This window comes from Schistocerca americana, chromosome 8 (genome assembly GCF_021461395.2).
Source record: "Schistocerca americana isolate TAMUIC-IGC-003095 chromosome 8, iqSchAmer2.1, whole genome shotgun sequence".
Lineage (NCBI taxonomy): Eukaryota > Metazoa > Arthropoda > Insecta > Orthoptera > Acrididae > Schistocerca > Schistocerca americana.
The window spans coordinates 181,565,304-181,587,219 of record NC_060126.1 but is presented as its reverse complement, the minus strand read 5'-3'; the positions used below and the strand labels follow the sequence as shown (position 1 = coordinate 181,587,219).

The 21,916-nt window shown below is 40.8% G+C and overlaps 1 protein-coding gene across 1 annotated transcript in view; it reads left to right on the top strand.

Annotated features, from left to right (window-relative positions):
* LOC124545656 (hemicentin-2-like) overlaps positions 1–21,916 on the top strand; it is a 421,092-nt gene that overhangs the window by 98,410 nt on the left and 300,766 nt on the right. The window contains exon 3 of the mRNA XM_047124602.1: positions 6,527–6,637. Within this exon, the coding sequence (XP_046980558.1) occupies positions 6,527–6,637 (111 nt within the window). The remainder of the gene's footprint in view (positions 1–6,526; positions 6,638–21,916) is intronic.

Genomic DNA, 21,916 nt, shown 5'->3' with positions numbered 1-21,916 from the left:
CTTAAAACGACTGGTCAGATGAACTGGCGGCTGAGAGTCCTGCAAGTGCTCAGTAGTCTTACTGGAAATGGAATGAGGCTACAAGAGGGTGACATTAGTGTGACGTGAAGAAATGCTACAAACATGCTACCCACAAACAAGAGAACAAGAGAGCAGCAATCAGTGCCGTGAGGAGCCGGTTGAAGTGGCCGAGCGGTTCTAGGCGCTTCAGTCTGGGACCGCGCGATCGCCATGGTCGCAGGTTCGAATCCTGCCTCGGGCATTGATATGTGTGATGTCCTTAGGTTAGTTAGGCTTAAGTAGTTCTAACTTCTAGGGGACTGATGGCCTCAGATGTTGAGTCCCATAGTGCTCAGAGCCATTTGACCAATTTTTGAGTGCCGTGAGGAACTGCTGCAATGTGCTATGGATAAGAAGCGAAACTTCCGAAGAAACTGCGTCAGGTACCCTCAATGCGCAGTTTAAGGTAAGACACTGATCCCTGGATGATGGTGCTACCAACATCGATGCTACGTCACGAAACATTAAGAACGGCTATGGAAGAAAAGGCTGCCGAGAAAAAATAGGCAACGAATCTCACTTCTGCCCAATGCTGTTGTACTGACTGGGGAAGACTGTGTGTTGGTGAAGGCAGTGAACTCGCAATTGTAGATCGCCGTGGACCAGCTAAACCTACCTGCAATGGCCATAGCTGCATACAAGTAGCAAAAGAGAGTATGTATTATGTTCAAATGAAATGGCTCTGAGTACTATGGGACTTAACATCTGAGGTCATCAGTCCCCTAGAACTTAGAACTACTTAAACCTAACTAACCTAAGGACATCACACATATCCATGTCCGAGGCAGGATTCGAACTTGCGACCGAAGCGCTTAGAACCGCTCGGCCACACTGGCTGGCATGTCTTATGTATCTCACCATTTAATATTCGGAATGCACATACAACACCCCTGACCTAATTTGTTCTTTGTTTACTACTACACTGTAACATTTACATGAAGCGCTGAAAATGATAATGTTATATCCTTACCATCGATTAGTGTGAGATGATGAATTCTACGAAATCGACATCATCACAATGCAAGCTTTCTGACAATAGATCCTCTGTAGGAAGACCAGAAAAATTATAGTACACAATGAGAGCAAAAAATTGTAGAATGCAATCCTTCGCAAAGAAAGAAATTAGTAAGATCTGAAGAACATTGAAAAAAGAACTGCTAAACACGGGTTTGAAGACAAGTGGATTTTATTAACACCATTTGTTAGAAAGTTATGGTGTACAGAAATGAGAGTTGCTCGGTATGTGAAAGTGATATACAGCAGCTGCAAGTGATGGAAATATGGATGGATAGAAAGCTTTCGAAAACTATTGGGCCCAGAGAAAAACGAATCAGGAGGTCTTGAATAGAATAGTGGAACATGGATAACTCATTAGTCACACCACATAGACGGCTGGGACATAAAACATTTTGGTCATGTATTGAGAGGTGTTAGATATTTATGAGGTAAAGAGAGCAGAATAAGCCCCACAAATAATTCTTTACAGATATTAAAATAACAATGGGATATTAAATGGTTGGCTCTGAGCACTATGGGACTCAACTGCTGAGGTCATTAGTCCCCTAGAACTTAGAACTAGTTAAACCTAACTAACCTAAGGACATCACACACATCGATGCCCGAGGCAGGATTCGAACCTGCGACCGTAGCGGTCTCGCGGTTCCAGACTGCAGCGCCAGAACCGCGCGGTCACTTCGGCCGGCGGATATTAAATTTAACGAGCAATAATAAGGGGGGGGGGGGGGGGGGGGGGAAGAAACCGAATCCAAATCTTGTGTTGCCAAAGACTGACCTATGGAAGGTGAGAATTATGATAGTGAACATTAGGGACGGTTCAATAAATAACCTTGTTTATAATGATGTGTCCTAAATTTTATGACACACATCATTGACGTTTCGAAATAGTTTCATATAGGAACACTCTTTTTTTCCATTCTTCCGCCTGTTTCAGGCCCGCTCCCTCTCCCAGTAAATAGGAACTTCCGCACTCTCTAAATTGCGCTTCTATTTCCATTATAACTTCGAAATTTGCGTAGGATTCTTTTTCCGCTTGAGCAGTTTCTTTATTTTTGTAGACACGAAGGCGTCACAGAGAACTAGATCGGATGAATACGGCATATTGGGCACTATTCCTAATGAAATTCGTTCAGTTTTGTGGTGCTGGCGTCCTATCTTGGTGAACCAGGACGTTATTCTTCTGGAAATGAAGGAAAGCTTCCTTTAATATCTTGTAGAAGCGGTCGAAAATCACACTTTAGTATTTTTAAGTGATCGTTTCTCTCTTTTCTTGATCTATACGATGCGTGACCTATACGATGCGTTTCGCATGAGAAGCTCGCCACCATAACTTTGCTGGCCGATGGGACCGTCTCCCACGTCTTTGCCGCAGTATCACGGGAAGCAACATGTCTTCAACAGTGGTAAAACGACTTTCTATTCCGCTTAAATCGTCCCAAACAGTGCTTCAAAGTGGAAACACCCAACCGATTGTTGTTCACCTTCACCCGTCACGTCATCCTCAGAGCCCACAGTTGTGTCGTCGACAACCTTCTTCTTCCCAAGTCCGGTCTGTTGCAAGACGCACGGACATCACATAAGCGCGTCATCTGCACAGTCATTAAAAATTTTTTTAAGAAGTGTGAATCTGGCTTTAAATTATGAAAGTTTCATTTGACGGCCCGAACAATGCCCTCCTCTCTCTTTGAAAGTTCTGAAAAAGGGTAACACTAGGCACTCGAAAACAGAGCGCGGCTTTCTGCCGTTTGTCGGTCGTTCTCCATTCCATATTACTGAGATTGCTGCCGTGCCACGGAAGAAAGGAAAGCAAAAAGAGAGACGCCCTTTTGTGCCGTGCCGACTTCCTTTATTGCTTTCTTCGATATACGGTTGTAAAAGTGGCTGCAGGGCGCATAATAAAATTCTTCTTTCTTAATTACACTCTGACGCTCAGTTAACTTTAATGATGTAGTTTACACATTTGGTTACACAAAAAACAAAGGGATGTTATTTACGAGCTTCGCATTCCCTTATGTGCTAGGGTGTGCGGAAAAATGATACTTCCGGATTTTGTATGTGAAAACTCTTCAAGCTAGTTAAATAAATTAACGTCATTAACTTTCTACGTCTTTTTCCTTCATGTCTACATATTTTGGACTATCTGCTGCCACAGTACTCCGAATTGTAGCGTGTAACATGGCGGTGTGTAATGTAACTATATTGAAAAGGGTGAAACAGCTTTCTGTAATCGAGTTTCGAATTCTGAGAGTTCGCCCACACATGGAGCATCCTCTTCTTCGTCATAACAATGCTTGACCGCACACGAGCGCTGCGACATCTGCAACATTCCGACGCTTGAGTTCGCTGTCGTCGATCACCCTTCATGCACTCACAAACTGGTCCCATCCGATTTTCATGTGTTTCAAAAACTTAAAGAACACCTTCGAGAACTTCACTTTCATAGTGATGAAGCAGTGCGAGTACAGGTGTGGTTGTAGTTCCGTGAACACAATCAAACATTCTACAGTTGCAATCAATAAATTGATCTCTCGTTGGGAGAACATCGCCGGGGTGACTACGCTGAGCAATAAATACGTAGAAATGATGAATAAATTCAGAGAATGTTAATAACGTTTGTTTTATTTTAAATCCTTGCAGAGTTTGCACATAAAAATGCAGAGGCATTACTTTTCAGTACGCCTTCGAATATACAGGGTGGTCATAAACAGCCTGAAAGGCTTGTAAGGATATTGCAGGGTAAATTGTGTTGAAAAGCAGTTATTAAAAGAAATAGATATGTTGCACCGTTTCCGGGTTAATTGTGTTTGAAGATGGCCGATCAGGCCGGTGAGTGCGAAAATTCAAGCGGCCCACCAGAGACGGTGTCGCCCAATCTTCTTGTCGTTTGGTTTGCCAAGACCGAACATGAGACGGGTAGAAAAATCGGACATGGGACGAGAGTAAGGATCGAACTAGAGCAGTCCCATGCCCTGTAATCTACGTTGTGAGTACAACTGACATTAACTGAATCTGGTTGCCAGCTTGAATGCGGCCTCACTGATTAACATCAATGTCAATTAAGTCCGAAACGGCGCAAAGAATCGAATTTTTTCTTCTTTATTACGTCTCAGCACGAACTACCCTGAACATCTTTACAAGCTTTTCAGACCGCTTCAGGCTACCCTGTACAAGGGAAGGTATAAAAAATTTCCGTTTGAGCGCTTTGCTGCAGCGTATATGCAACGTAGCGCGATACCGATGCGAGTATATAAGCAACGACATGTAGGAAAGGCATTCGTGTCTTTACGACGTGCATCAAATACACGCGAGAATGTGAACTATGGTGAATTTATTACCAATTGAGTCGAATCAATGCCTTCGTGCTGCTAGTCCTTTTCTTGGCTGTATAAGGAAACATACCGGTAGACAGCTTTCGGAGATTGAAGAACAGGGCACCACGTCGAAAATCACCGTTGTGGAATCATGCGCCAAGTTACGTGCTGGTCGCCAGTTTACACGTATATCTCCATCTCACAAAAGTGGTAAAGCAGAAGTTACGCCAACGCAAGTGGGATACAAGCTAACACCCGCCGTATAGTACTGATCATGACTTCGGTCCCTTACAACAGGCCTTACAGAGTCGACGTTTCCAGTCGGTTTAGGACGTGCAACTGTAAGTTACAGACTTTTCCACGAGCAGGATAGGGTGTCTTATAAAATAGGTATCTTCAACCTCGTGCGTCGCTGGAGTGATCGCCTCCACACTCACGCCGATTTTGCCTCATTAGCATACCGGCCTTCGAGCGGAAACATTCTGATCGCCAATACAGATCTGTTTCTAACACTGTGCACTAATGTGATAGAATATATGAGGAACTGAATATCGGTCGTTACTTCCGACATGAGTTCTCAACGTGTGCATTGTTTGCTGTTCGCGTAATTTTATACAAATGTGGCAAGCTACGTAGTAAAACTCAACTTCTTTTGCCAAAATTACTGTTTAACAGCCTACAAAGGAATTTAACTAAGGTATCAAGTCTTTTCTTTAGTTAAATTAGAGAGCCCCACGAGGTTCTCAGCGGGCCTACTTACAAATCTTTATTCAATATCATCATGCTTTCCCTTCAGCTTACCGATGGTGTAACCCAGCAGCGTCGGAGTTGCACGTTCTGCAACATCTGTATCTACATCTACAACTATGCTACGAAGGTCGCCCTTCTGTGTGTGGCGAGGGGGGGGGGGGGGGTAGGGAGGGGATATCTGATACTGCTATAGTTTCCACCCCTTTCTTATTCCAATCGTGAATATTGTGTGGGAAGAGGAAGTGTCGAGTCGATAAACTTTGCAGAAGTTCTAACTCCTGTGACTTTCAGGTCCTAATCATACTGGAAGACATGTCTGGGACTTTTGTTGTTAGGTCCCTCTCATAATTTCGACAGTAAACCTTCCCGTGAAATACAATGCCTTTCTTGTAGGGAATGCCATGCTTTGCAATATTTTACGACTGAAGTATTGCTGCTCGGAAGAGAATTCCCAGGTGTTCCCATGTTGTTCCAGCAACATCGTTAATTACGATTGCAGTGGCAACAGGATTATCGTTCCCAGAAAGAAATTTTCACTCTGCAGCGGAATGTGCGCTTATATGAAGTTTTCTTGCAGAGTGAAACTGTGTGCCGGATCAAACATCTAACTTGGGACCTTGGCCTTTCGCGGGCAAGTGCTCCACCGACTTACCTGCCCAAGCACGGCTCTCGACCCGTCCTCACAACTTTAATTTCGCAGTACCTAATCTCCCAGTTTACAGACTTACCAGGAGCTCCTCGGCTTCATGTGCGGGACTAGCCCTCCTGGAAGAAAGGATATTGCGGAGATATGACTTAGCCACAGCCTGGGAGATGTTCCCAGAACGAAATTTTCATTTTGCAGCGGAGTGTCCGATGACATTCTTTTATTTTTTTATGCAGAAAATCAGTTCTAAAGGACAGAAGTTTTAAGGAAATGTATTTTCAGAGCATCACGTTACCACTGCACCCGAGAAACAGACGGTGACTCTATCATTACCGATGTCTTAACTGAAGAAAAGTGAAGATGCGTCACGACAAAACAAACAGTTTCAGTAGTGCCATACACAGTTCCAGTGTAAACAACTTCTTTGAACAGTGGATGCTGATTGATAGCCACAAAACAGACGACTTTTACCAACATTGCTGTGGAATAATGGATAGCCTCAACAAATGCTACTCCAGTTCGGTCTATATTGTAGATCTTGATCTTGGACCGGTTACTGTTTCGATTTTGGTTCTTTCTTCACAGATCAGTAGAACTTCTACGTTCAGTATTTGACGGGCAGTCCAATGGGCTATCTTACCAATAAATCTGGGGGCGGGGTGGGGGAGGAGTTTCCCTTGTCAGTAGTGGACTGTGGCGTTACGGCCAGTGCTAACGCCGCCCTGTGTCTTGTGTGTTGCAGTGCTTCCGGAGAGACCGCAGCTTCTCGACCGCTGGGGGCGCAGCCTGGGGTCGACCCTGGGACCGTTGCTCGAGGGGGACCCTCTGATACTCACGTGCAGGGTCCAGGGAGGTACGTGGCTCTGCTCATAAGTGCATGCTGAGTTCGTCAGAGTGGCACCTGCGCCGATGCGTTTTCAGGACTACCAGTAATAGTAAATTGTGCCTTCGCATGTCCGTAAGTGCTGAAGGCATCATGGTAAGACTGAACCCGTTGAAGATGACGTTTTCTTAATTTACTAAAATTTAAAGACTGGATTAAGTCCATATCGATATCATTCTACTTGTGTCACTGAAGCTACGCAATGTGAGCCTACCAGGAATTAATTTACCACAAAATGCAGACTTTCTCGGCCCCAGTTTACGTAATAGGTGATACCTGTGTTATTATCTTTAGGTCGAATTGTAAGCAAAGTTTCGTGCCTAGCGTCATGTCTGGAACGGAGATTGCTTAGATCGTAGAAAGACGTTGGTTCTTCATCCTCAAACGTACAATATACAAGGTAGTCTAAAGTGCCGAACTGATAATGACGTCATCCGAGTGCTTCCAACGACTGCAGAGTTTCACCGACCGTGTATTACAACAGCAACAGCATATTCTACACTGTTGGCTTTAGTTCGTGCTTGAAGAAACACCAAGATCACCTACTAATTACTTTCAGAAGTGGCTAATAGCACAAAATGATAATACGCTGTCTGAGGGAAAATATGAAGCACCCATAAGGAATGAAAGAAATTTTACGTCTTGGGAGTGATTATAAAGTGGAGTCAGATTTAAAATAAATTTGACAGTATGAACTTATTTACCAGTAACACACAGTACAGTTCATGTGGCCTTGATTAGCTTGGGGAGGGTATGGTAAAGCCATTGTATTCTCTCTTGAGTCAAGCTGCTCCATAACTGTTTTTGCTAAAATGTTCAGAAGTGTGTGAATTCCTAAGGGACCAAACTGCTGAGGTCATTGGTCCCTAGACTTACACACTACTTAAACTTATGCTAAGAACAACACTCACACCCATGCCCGAGGGAGGAATCGACCCTCCAGCGGGAGGGATCCCGCAATCCGTATCATGCCACCTCAAACCGCGCGGCCACTCCACGCGGCTGTTATTGCTGGTTCTTGACATCCTGATAATGGAACTGGAACGTAGATCACGATCAATATTGGGGAATTACTGGCCACCAGAGTCCTCGTTATCATGCAGAAAGTTAATAGAGACATGCGCAAAGTGCGAGCGAGCATTGTCCTGTTGAAAAATGACACCGCAGTACCGTGGCGTGAGAAGTAAAGCGTGAGGACCCAGGATGTCCGTGACATACTGTTGGGCTGTGACAGTCCCCGCAACCACTACCAGCCTTGAGCAGAAGTCAGACTCAGTGGGTCCCCACACTATGACGTCTGGAACAACAAAACAATACAAGTACCGGCGTCTTCCTAGTTCGCCACCATACTCAATGACATAAAGTGTGTGCATAACAGCGATTCGTCGCTGAAAGTGTGGCACCACTCATCAACAGTTCATGCACTCCAGACGCAGACACTTGTGGTATCGTGTTAAACGCAGCCTACGCATCGGACGGTAATTGTCTAGTCCAGCTGCTGCTAATATCCGACCAGAGGTGCGAGCTGCACAAAATACTGCAGTGAGTCCATTATCCGTTCTCAGAAAACTAGGCGCAGAAGTTAGGGATTACAATGTGCTTGGTTATGCCACTTTGTCATTGTTAGAGGTGGCGGGCTGTAATGTTGACGAGTACATCAGGTCTCATATTCCCATGCAGTCCAACACAGGGTCAGTGTGAAATGTGAATGCTCATACAAATCTGTGTATTACACAGTTCGACCAGATGGTCAATTGGAGACACATAACGAGGCCCCATTCAAACCATGTAGAATTTTAGGGACATAGGCTTAACGTGTTAACAGGGCGGCTGTATCAATCACATTTTTGTAAGTGGTCAGCCAGTCACATTTTCCGTTATCTTTCCAAGTTCAAAATAAATCTCCATTTTTTCAAAAAAATTTAAAAACAGGATTTTTTTAAACTTTAGGGATTAATATCTTTGGTGTGGCTAAGCAACAAAAATCAGATTTTCTACATAGCTTGCATCTATGTGGTAGTAAACTACAACAAAAATTTCAGTGTTGATATTTTATGCCGAAGCACGTTGTAATTTTTTGAATGTTGCATTAATAATGGGACTTTGAAAGTAAAACAACCTTGAGTGCTTAACATTTTGTCACTGTAGTTAAGGTATAGCAATTATAGGCGTACCTCTGACTAAGGTAGGTTGTTTATAACAATACATCGTAATTTTCAATTTCAAAGCTGTATGCTGTATACCTTCTATTTTATAAATTTAAATGCTCATTTACGAGCACCATCACTTCCTCTGAGAATTTTTCCGAGATAGAATGTGATCTTCCTGTTGCTGTGGTAATTTCAAGAACCGTTATTTTTTGTAAAATATCTCAGATCGGAATCGAAACTCTGTCACAAGTTGACTTCTCAAAAGACATGCGGGGTCGTGGTGGATGGTAAAAGCGCACAGCAACATTGTTATGTTCCAAGGTTATTTGTTCCGTCTGTGCTTATTACCACTGTCCATAAATACATGCAACTGTGTCATTAACTTCTAAGGTTCGGAGAACAATTTTACTTGTGCAATGATCCTCGTAGTTTTCAATTTTCGAAGTTTGTAGCATTTTACTTTATTTTCTCCAAAAGCGTGACTTTTCTGGAAATTTCTTGTGCGCCAGTTCTCAAGTTTTAAGTTTCTCAATGTAAGTAAGAATTTCTTTTCTGACAAAAAATATGTAATACCTTTGATATTTTCTTTTCAATATGTGTACATTTGATCAGTATTCAGAATCTGACCTGATGATCTGATTTAGTTCTCCCTAAACTGGTCTTACTGACTTCACACTTGGTTGTGCGGCCCACTCCATCAAAGGCATTCTTTCTGTGACGAGAATCAAAGAAGTGCACTTTCGCCAGTAATTGAAAATACTCATTGTCATTACAAATATTAGTAAAATTTTTCCTATTCTTATACTGGCTACCATTTCCATCGGAAATTTAAATTACTTTCTCAACTGCAGACAAGTTTTCTTTGGTATAATTTATCACTCCTGACTGAAAGGCATGTATAGCTTGTGTTGTGCTTTAAACAGTCACTTAACATAGAGATTAAGCGACTTGTGAATTTCCCAACCTCCTTTTAAATATAATGCAAATGCATGAGGAGTTGCCTGGTCATTGGCCCAATGCATCTTGCAAAATGTCTGTAAAATTTTCTGCGAAGTCAGCCAAGATCAGTCATTCAGTTTCAGCAAGTTTCACTTTCTTTTCTCTAAAGAACTGTCCTTGAATTTTTGAAACAAAGTAATGACTTTTTAGATTTATAGCTTTTCAACAAATGATTCAAAATATTCTTCTTGGTTTTTTATAACTGTGACCATTTCAGCCCTGTCTGTAGGGACCCATTGCTTATACTGTACACTGTCTGGAAGTTCCTCAGCTGAATCGTTCAACGCTTCAAGCAGGAGTCTTTTTCCAGGGCGAATTTTACGTAAGACCATGACACAACCATGTCTATTAATGGCACACACCATCGAACCAAGTAATTATTCATAGTTAACATTGAATTAGACGATCATCAGTTTGATTTTATGATGATGAACACAGACACATGCTGAGTTTGTACCTGACGATGCAGCCAAAATGCTCCATCTAGGGGGCAGTTCACAAAACTTGGGTCTACATATTTGACATTTTAGATAAGACGTTTTAAAAGCCAAGTATAGTTCACTTAAATTGTACAGCACTAAGCGCTTTTGTTTACAGCTATAACCAACTGGTATAATGGGTTTTCTATCTACTCAGATCGTACGGTTTTCAGCGCTTGCAAAGAACTCTTTATCCTTCTTTACAGTCTCTTCACTAACACCTGCCCCTTTTTTACTCCTTGATGTGAGTTAAACACCTTTTCCTTTCATTAAATTTCGAGTAAATCCTATCAAATGTTCGTACACTTTAAATTCTGTAGCAAATTTTTCTTTTGCCCATGAATCAGGGAGCAAGCTTTATGTTTACACTTTTTCTTGTTTAGATGGCATTGAACATTTTTCTTTTGGTTTCTTGATTAAATCAAAACACTCTGTGTCTTAATCGCCTGTTTTGTTGTACAGTAGTGCTGTTACTACCAGTGTCAAAATATGTTTGTAAATTTTCCCTTAATTTATCACTAGTTTTATGAATTTTATACTCAATGTCTTTGCCTCTTCCTTGAAGTCTATTTTCTAATTTTAGAAGCAGGGTACATCCCAAAAATAAAGCAAGCAGAATTAATGTGTTGTACAACTTTGTCTTTAGGAATATAGCCATCATCCTGACAGTCATTGCCAGTTACTACACATAATTTCACAGAACAAATCTGGCAAAGAGGTTGCCCAGGAATTAATTTCTCGTTGCAATGACTGATTTTCAACGAAGACAAATGTTCAAATTTTTTACTCTCAGATCTGTAGCGGTTCGTTTCTTGTGTATTCTCAATGAGTCTAGGCAGTATTTCCCAAAAAGATGATTATACTAAAGTACATTCTATATTTCAAGACTACGTAAATAAAAGTCTAAGAAGCCGACTTTGCCTCGGGTATTGGACGGGTCACAGGTGGCGGATATTGATGTTCCATCAGATATGGTGGATAGCTGTGAATACAGAATAAGCAGTCTCGGACCAAGGTAAAGCAAAAGCTAATCCACTTTGCGTCTGTCTTGCAGCAAGCGGGAAAGTATCAGCGTCTGTTCACCAGTGATGCAGCTGAAATTTATACCAGTATTCTAGAACTACCCCTCCCAGTCTTATCACTCTGAGTTTATTCAATGTGTCTGCTCAACGCCGGCCGAAGTGGCCGCGCGGTTCTGGCGCTGCAGTCTGGAACCGCGAGACCGCTACGGTCGCAGGTTCGAATCCTGCCTCGGGCATGGATGTGTGTGTTGTCCTTAGGTTAGTTAGGTTTAACTAGTTCTAAGTTCTAGGGGACTAATGCCCTCAGCAGTTGAGTCCCATAGTGCTCAGAGCCATTTGAACCATTTTTGTCTGCTCAACCCCACTTGATTCCTAGCGCAATCATCATGTAGCATTTTAATAATCACAATATTATTGCATGTGGTCAGTACATCACCAGTATTACTGGTACGACGGGTCTTTCGGATTTTGGGGCGGCCAGATTAAAATGCAGTGTGATTCAGCAGAGGAAATGCGAGTGCTCTGGCCAACTTAAAAACCAAAACAAATACATTTTTGCAACACTAAACATACAACCACTTTTGCAAACAAGTAAGCGTTACAAATTGAGAAATACATTAGAAGAACAGAAGATTCAAATTTAGGCACATCAAGACACATAAATGACGGACAGTAACAATACGGATTTCGGCAATTAACGTCTATATAAAAATAAAATTGTTAAGAGTACTTCATTATACACCGCATCTGGGAGTTGCTCCAAAAATATTTTAAATTAAAAAATTGACTAATGGCAATTTCTCTTAAATGCGCAAATTAAAGCATATACTTTAATTACTGCCTATATGCCTGTCAATGAGGATAAGCGTAAAAAACCTGAAGAAGTTAATGAAGCTTGGGAAATGTAAGAAAGCGTCATCTCGAAAACCCCCTCAAACTATGTTAAAATTTTAATGGGCGATTTTAATCTAAGAAAAAATGTTGGATGGATATCCTGCGCGTAAATGGACAAACCAAAATGGCCAAAGACTTGTTGAAACTTGCAAAAGTTTTTACCTTAAAATCATTTCAGCACATTTTAAAATGAAACAAATAATTTGGTGGGCTCCCAATACATTTGTTGGGGATTTTCAAATCGACCATGTACCAATTTCATATCCTAAATAGGCAGAAATTTTAAATGTCCAGTTTAGGAAAGGTGCTAATATTGATTCTGACCATTATTTAACGCGAATAAAAGTAAAACTTCAATCTCAAAAACTTTTTGAAACAAAAAAATGTTATCCCAAAATTTTACGCTGCTAAAACAAACCCTACTCTAACAAGCAAACGTGAGTAAAACAATACAACAATTGGCAATTCCTAACTGAAATATTCATCAGAACAGCACAAAATTTAATTACGCTTCGAAAGAAACAAAAACCTTGTGAAACTGCAACTGAGTCTAGACATGATGCATTCAAAAACTGGAATAGTAACAAAACTGAAAATAAGTGTAACACTTTTGTAACTGTAAGAAAAGAAATATCTAAATTAATCCAGTAGACTAAAGGAAATTACGAAAATGCCCAAAATTTTTGATTTAGAGAAAGACGTCCAGAGTACAATACAAGAAACTTTTTCAAAGCATTTAAAGCAAAACTAAACAGTTATCAACCTCAAAGTCTTTCCATCAAAAATGAAAATGGCAGTTTGGCTCTTAAAAACTAGGAAAAAGACACTTGCTATTTATTTTGAAAAACTATTAAACTGTCCATAGCTATCGAATAAATTGCAGGCACAGCCAACTAGTATCACGAACCCTAATTCTAAAGAACCTGACGAAATCTAAACTACTAAACAAATTAAGAAACTCCTTGACAGATTAAAATTGAGTGAAGGACCGAGATTCGAACTCAGGACCTTTGCCTTACGCAGGCCAATGTGCTCACCAACTTTTTCTTTTTCTTTTCTGTTTTTTTAGATTTCATTTTGTTCTATATTGTTCGTTGTATTTGTTCGGGGCGGACGTCCGATGACACCCGTTCAGGCTCTTTGTTGATCCGTTCTCTCAGTTTTTTTTATTACAGAGGGCAGCTAACCCTCTGACCGAGCACGCTGAGCTACCGTGCCGGCTCCAATTGAGCTACCCACGCACGACTCTCGCCCCATCCTCACAGCTTTAATTCCGCCAGTAACTAGTCTCCTACCTTCCAAACTTCGCAGAAGCTGTCCTGCGAACCTTGCTGAACTAGCACTCCTGGAAGAAAGGATATTGGGGAGACATGGCTTAGCCACAGCCTAAGGGATGTTTCAAGAATGAAATTTTCACTCTGCAGCGGAGTGTGCGCTGGCAGATTAAAACTGTGTGCCATACCGAGACTCGAACTCGGGAACTTTGCTTTACGTGGGCCAGTGCTCTACCAACTGAGGTACCCAAGCACAACTCACGCTCTGTCCTCACAGCTTTAATTCCGCCAGTGGCTTGTCTTCTACCTTCCAAACTTCCTTCTTCCAGGAGTGCTGGTTCTGCAAGGTATGCAGGAGAGCTTCTGCGAAGTTTGGAAGGTAGGAGACAAGGTACTGGCGTAATTAAAGCTGTGAGGACGAGGCGTGAGTCGTGCTTGTGTAGCTCAATTGGTAGAGCACTGTCCTGCATAAGGCAAAGGTCCCGAGTTCGAGTCTCCGTCCGGCACACAGTTTTAATACGCCAGGAAGTTTCATATCACTGCACACTCCGCTGCAAAGTGAAAATTTCATTCTGTAAACAAATTGAGATACTTAAAAACAATAAAGCGTCCGGAGAAGACGCTAGAATTGCAGAACTACTAAAACCTACTGGCCCTAACACTGTATAGGAGATTACTCAACAAAGAGGACATATCTGGCAAACTGAGAAAGTACCTGCAGACTGGAAAATTGCCCTAATTAATCCGTTGCATAAAGAAGGGGATATAACCGATGATAATAATTGCCGATGTATTTCCCTTCTCTCGCTCACATACGAAATTTTGTCGCAATGTTTACTTGATCGAGTCCAAGAAAAGTTAGAATCTAAAATTGGTGAAGTCCAAGCAGGCTTTAGACCAAACAGGTCCTTTTTGGAACAAATTCCTAATTTAAAACTAATCCTTAGGCACCAGAGGATTTCTAGTAACAGTGTTGTATGTACATTTGTGGATTTTAAAAATGTCTGCGACTCAGTAGATCGTGAAAATTTTAAAGGAAGAAGTGGTAGATAATAAAACTGTAACACTGATTAAGGAAGCCTTAACCGACACTAGCTCTAACGATAAATTCATGCGAAAAATTCCTGAACCATTTGATACAAAGAATGGTGTTAGACAGGGAGATGGACTGTTTAACTGTGTTTTGGAAAAGGCAATTACAGAATGGCGAGAGTAAAAGTCGAGTCGCAATGTAGATTAATCAATCAAGTTAGGTAGATATTAGACTGCCTCGCCTTCTCAGATGATGCGCCCATTTTAACTAGGGATATTACCACAGCTCAAAAACAAATTGAAATTCTTAAAGAAGTTGCGGAAAAAGTAGGACTACAAATACCATTTGAAAAAACAGAATACATGACATGCAAAAAAAGCACCTAAGTTTTTGAACTCGAAATATGGAAAAATAAAGGGTTTTTCAGTTTAAATACTTGGAGGAACTCATACAAGAAAGTTGTCTGGAAAAAGCTACAAGCGAAGTTCACTGTCAGAAAATGGTAACTGCATGCACATTACCACAAAATATTTATAGTGAAAAATAACTTTCTAAATTCTATAAACTTAGGCATTATAGCTCTATACTCAAAAGTAATTTATTTATGTAGCAGAAACTTTAATTTTAAATAGAAAAAGGCGTACTGAAGTATTTTTTAAAATAAGAGACAAAGTTTATTAGTTAAATATTAGGCCAAAATATTACTGATGGAGAAACTTATAGGCTGCGAAGTAATAAGGAAATAGAAGAATACGCAGACATATTTGGAAATATGGCAAAAGAAAGACTTAAATTTTGTGGACACATTGAAAGGATGACAGCCACTAGATTGACAAAAAAAAGTAAAATTCTATGTTAACAGGAGCAAGGCCAAAACTGAGCAAATTAAATGGATCGATGAGAGAAAGGAGGATCTTAAAGTAGCTGGAATAACTAAGGTGTACGTTTCAGATAGGAAAACATCAGACAAAAGATATTTGACTGGAAAGTTGGTAAGAGGGAAATTAGAAAACTGACTGGAACACCGCGGTCTGATAAAAGAAAGAGACTTCATTTTGAAAGGATGAAAGAAATTTGTATGCAAAGGAAGGCCAACCATCAAAAGCGACATTGATTGATTGTACCTCGCGTGGTCCTGTTGGGCCCATACGTGAATAATAACAACAATAATAATAATAGAGTTAAGTACATATTTTTTCATGGTACTCACAGATTGAAGAGACTTCATTCCACACTCTTACCCTAAAAAGTTGTTGTACGCTATCATCAAACTCATTCAAATGTTAAGTTATTTAGAAATCAAATCGCATCAAGATATATGGCACACTTCATTAACAAAATCTCCAACAGAACACTGTTAATCCACTTTAAGAATAGGTTGCAAAATAATAATGTTTGTTCCAGAATTTGATTATGAAGATAATCAGACCACAGAATATCATGTTTCAGCTGCATACATCTTCCTTGTAAGAGCCTTCAAGAATTACTGTGTTAATGACTGGGATGAGGGCATTCCCACAGTCAGCGAAATGGTCCTTTCCTGAAGAGCACTAAGCCTGGGGAGATTTGAAGTCCTTTTTCAGTTAAGTAGTAATTTATAAGAAATTTTGGTTTTAATATTTAAGTCATTCTTTTTCTATATATGAATTAAAGCTATTCATATAAAAATCAAAACCATATAATGAGAAGAAATGAAATGGGTGAAATATGAATGATAGCTAATTTATGTATAAGCTAGAAAAGTAGCAAAATACAAAAAAATATATAACTTGATTCATAATCAAATAGCAACGTGATTTTTGCTGTAGTCTACTAACACATAGATGCAAGATCTGTGAAAAATCAGATTATTTTACTAAGCTCCAACGAAGTTATTAAGCCCCCAACTTTTTTTTTAAGAAAAGTTATGTTCTTAATTTTTTTTAGTGAAAAAGATTTGTTTTAGTCTTGGTACTCCGTCAACGTTATATTGCATACCAAATCTAATAGTGTTAAGAAAATTGGCTGTCGTATTTCATTCCTTCACTGAAATTTTAAGCTTTGAAAACAGTATTTTAACGAATTGTGATTTAAAAGTTTGATAGCCATTTTTTCTCACTAGGATTAGTTTTAGGCTCTTGTTTCCGGATCTGAATTACAGAAGAGAATCTTCTGGAAAAAATGGTGTGTATTTCATTCCTGTAGCATTACCCTGTCTGAAGATATTTATCGCAAATGTCTGTATAGTCTCAAATATGCCTGTACAGATCAACGAAAGTGGTCGCCTCTCTGAAACAGCTCAGGAAAATAAAATTTTAAAACCTCATTTGAACTATTTATTTACTCTACATTAACATATAAAAAATCATAGAAATCAGAAATGTTCAGGCAACCTGTATTATTTTTTTGAATCACTTTACTTGGATTGCTACAAAATTACATTAACGGCCTATTGTTCCTTCCGCATGTTTAAATTTATTTGTCAGTCAATATAAGACACTACATGCTGGGAGACATCGAGCTTCTGGTAAAAAAAAAAAGAGCAGCTATACCGAAAATAATCCTCCCATTTGTAAAATTAAAGGTCATAGAATGTAACAGTAGAGTGCCAAAATGACACGGTACTGACACAGTATTTAAGCCGATAAGAAACGTGCATGAACGTTTGAACCTGTGAAGCACATACACCCTCCATTTGGTACGGCAGGAGAATACAAAATTCGTTGCACATGCAGTCAGGTGTAAATGGGGCAAACTGCGGTCCGTACAACAGGTATAAATCGGCATCTAGTAGGACCAGCGAACTTTCAAGATCAGTTTTCTGGCACTAAAATTTTGGCAAAGTCCAGTCATTACTGTTCTAGAACGTACAGGGAGACTGTAGAAATTCAGAGACACAAAGACAACTTCGACAGAAGGAGCGAATATAGTGAGGTTATAGGTCTTCGTACTAAATACACTAACAAACCAAAACATTATGACTATTCCCACCGCGACGTTGCATGCTTCCTGGTGGCTTTGCCGGCAGTGACGTGGTAACAGATGTATGTAATCGGAGCAGACACTGACGGGGGATCAACCTACCGAAGAAGGGCTGCCAATGGGGATATCCAATGAGATGAGCGACTTCGAGAAAGGGCAGATTATTATTACGCAGAGCCTGAGGAAGAATATGTTGGAAATGGCAAACCTGATCGAATGTTCACGTGCTACCGTTATGCGCATCTACGGAAAGAGGTAGAAAGACAGTGAATTTACTACAAGGTGCTAAATGGTTGGACGTCCTCGACTTTTCACAGAACGTGGGGTTGGAGGCTTCTCTGCGCTCTAACGTAGGATAGATGATGATCTGTGGCATCTCTGCCGAAACGGCGCAATACTGGTGCACACACAAGTGTTTCGGAACACACTTTCATCATTCGGTGTTGAACATGAACCTCCGCAGCAAACTACCTCTAGGCAGGCCCTGACCTAGGGGGGAGGGAAGGGGGTGGGATAAGGGCAAACCGAGGTATTTGCCCCGCCAAATTCACGTTTTTGAAGATAAAGAAACCTTGTTTCACAAAGCGCCTAGCACCCAGCACACGTTCATCTCCCGACTATTCATATGATTTTGAAACGCATCTCTTTCTGAACATTACTGAACAAATTCTAAGTTGTTTTATGAACTAATCATAAGTTGATTTTTGAATGCGTGCATAGTGTACGTGATGACTCTGCCAGGGGAATCTCCGTCATATCAAGATATAAAAAGCTTTCCTGCAGACAAAAGAGGACAGGGCCATATTAGCTTAACCGAGTAAACCTAAACGGGTGACTGCCAATCGCTGTTTGTTTATGTGGTTGATTAGGTCTGCGAATGTTGTAATTACTAGCGAAATATATATATTCAGACTACCAGAGTTGAAATATACGACTAAGAGGAATAACACGTAAGAAATATTACATATTATCTTCTCGGTGTACTCATGAAAACGGAATTTTAAAGAAAATTCTTGCCAGAACGCTACACTACTAAGGGCCAGTTGTAGAGTTCACAGTCAGCCGCCGCTTGAGTTATATTCTCGGAATAGCACGAAACACCCGTTGCATGAACGCGCAATAAAGTATAACCGGAGAATAAATGTGGAATAACTGAGCCGGTGATTCTGGCAGCGAAGTTAACCGGAGAATTAGTGATCACAAGATTGTTTGCTAGAACGGGGAAGGAGAAGAAATGGGGATAGCACAAAAATTATATGGAAGAACATGACGACTCCAAATTCATATAAAAATTTCGTATTACTCTTCGATCTCATGCTTGAGAAAGTGGAGCTTGTACTTGAGATATGAAACTGTTTCCTAAAATAGAACTTTTTGCTTGTAATAGTCCTAATAGACATTTGATACTGGTACTCCGTGAATTATATTCTGTCTTGTTATTTACGTAAATGAGTTAGATAAGAATTACCATGTGTGCCACAACAGTCTCGCTTATATGGCGTGTGTTACAATTGCTGCAATAGTGGAAGGTACTATTTCGTTTTATCTAGCAGACAGTGACATAATATACGTAATCAGATGAAGAAACCACGTCAGTATTGGGTAGTATTCATACTAATAACTTTTTCAATACTAGACGACGTCATTTTGATTTTTCATTGTGCAAAACGATAGACGAACTTTGATGAGGTAATAGATCTTTCGCAGAAAGGAAAGCACGCCGTGTAAAGCGTTAGCTAGATTAGAGAAAACAAAATGCTGGCACCTAAGGACTGAAGAAATGTGGACTGTTTTGCTTATCGCTTGTCTTTATTGGTTTTATGTTTCCTATTTTTAATTTTATGTCACGCAAAAGAGAAAGTTATTTGCTAATAGGTCACAGAGTGTCAAAATTTTCTAAAGAGTTCTTATTATTCCGGTCACATACAATCCCACCCAGTGTTAATTGTAAGTTTTTTTAAGGGTGTTAGGATGTCAAACCGGCCGCCTGGGAGTAGGGGAGGCACCACAGGACATTTTAATTTCCACTGTCCTCAATATAGGTTTGATGGCTTCCATTACAAAATAAACACGTTTGAATTCCACAATCGCAATACAGGGATGTGCGATAAAAGAATGCTGTGCAAAGAGACGTGGCAGTGCACTTTGGCACACTTAGGACCAAATAACATGTCTTACATTTCCTAAAATATGAACGTTTTATATATCAATCTCTTCAGAAAGATGTGCGCTACAAAATGATCAAATCGCTGAAAAATCTTTCTTTCTTAAATTTTTGACGTGCTATCTCAAACGCTCGAGTGGGAGAGTGGGGTGGGGGTGGGGGGGTGGGGGGTGGGGGGATTTGGTTTTTGCCTCTGTTCGGAAATATCGCAGATGCGGGGTTGCCCTTACGTGTTCACATGTTGACCCAACGACATCATCAATTACAGTTGCAGTGAGCATGGGACCATCGACATTCGTTCGCTGATCAGTGGAAACGCGTCGGCTCATCGCATGAATCATTTTAGCTACACTATCTCAATGATCGTCTCCACAAACGTCGTCAGCTATGTGAACGGCGGCTCGAAACGTGCAGCGCGGCACAGACGCAAGGTGGTGGGAGAAGTATTAATGGGAGACATTCTCTTGTGCCTGTATGGGATCTGTGGTAGTAACAGAAGACACATTGACTGCGTGGACCACCTGCATCCCTCCCTGTTTGTTATGTTCCCCGACGATGATGTCGTCTTTCAGCAGTATAATTGTCCGTGTCTCGGAGCCAGAATCATGGTACTGTGCTTTGAGGAGCATTACAGTCAAATCACGTTGATGCCTCGGCAGCCAAATTCGCCTGATGTAAATCATATTGAACCCACCTGGGTGGCTATCGGGCGCCATCACCGCGTACGCCCGTTATTTACGCGACTTATGGAAACTGTGCGAAGACATCTAATGCCACATACCTCCACACACCTATCAACCAACTGATACGCAGAATCAGTGATGTATTTCGTTCCGAAGACGCCAAACAAGCCGATAACCAGGTGGTCATAGTGTTTTGGGTCATGAGTGTAAAGCAAATAGTTACAGCTTTTCAGCCGTGCTAGCTCCGTTAATATACACCGACGTGACTCCACTACCCTTGAGGATGGACAGATGGGATCATGAGTCAACCGCTGATTGGCTACATATAAACAGTTCGGCAGTTTTTGCTAGGAGGACAGGTTTATGTTTGAAAACTAAAGAGCTTCGCCTTAATAGCCGATACGGATTTGTACCGCAGTAGGATACGAAACGTGTCTTGGACCACGGCCTGAAGCCCACAAAACTGATATCACTAATGAAGCAAGTACAGTATCATAACAAAGAATCTGTACAAGAAATCAGTACAGGAACTACGTTACTGATAATTCGCAGTGTATGATTAACCATAACATTACCGGTCTTTTCTGCAAATCTAGATGTCACAGTGGTCCTCCTTAAACGTGTGTATTTAAAAACACATGGCGACTGCACGTGACGTAAGTCAGTTTATCAGAGCGAGTGCGTTCGTATTACCACAGATGGTACATAACTGTCTCAGTAGTTGTGTCTTACGGCGTCAAAGCAAAACAAAGATATTCTAAAAGTCTTCACCAAGACGCCGCCTCCAAGTAATGTTTTTGTCCCAGCACAGAAATAGCCTGTAAATCGTGAGTGGGCTGCCCCTAGCTGTGTGGCTGCAATGGCAGTATTAATAAACTGGTCAAGGTTCACATTTGATGAAATGGTAGGTTCTGAATTTTACTGTGATGTCATCTTTTTTTATACAGCACATTAAATCAGGAGTAACAGAAAATTGATCACAAACATGTGCGCAAAGCATACACCTACAGTAATCTAAGATCCTTATCATCCTTGTACTCGAATAACACTATGTAACTGTTTCGCTGATCAGATTATATTTCCTCAGCTCAGTTGTATTTTGCATTGTCCTCAGAGTCGTGATTTTCGATGCACAACGATATTCCTCCTTAGTGTTCATGACTGCCACAAACGACTGCGTTGTTTCGCGTGTGACTTGCAAACTGAATTCTGTATCGCCCAGCTCATCGCTAGGCGGTCATTCGGTGCGAGTCCGGCGACACACGATGTGGTTTCTTCTCTGTCTCGTTACTCAAATATTCTCCAAAAATTAATGACAAAATGAAGTTTTGAGTACCTGGTAATGGTTTAGTATTAAGAGATTTTCCCCTACTGTTGTAAACAAAATAAGAATCATACTTTAACAATAATACATATTATACTTCAGCATTAATATACGAGTTCTGGCGCCCTGTTCAGAGGCTAATCCATCCATCTTCTACCACAGCAGCCGATCAGATAACACCACCATCCATTTGGCTCATTTTCTCACGATAGGTGTAACTGTAATACCATTTGTTGTTCATACTTCAGTCCAGTATATAGCGGCAT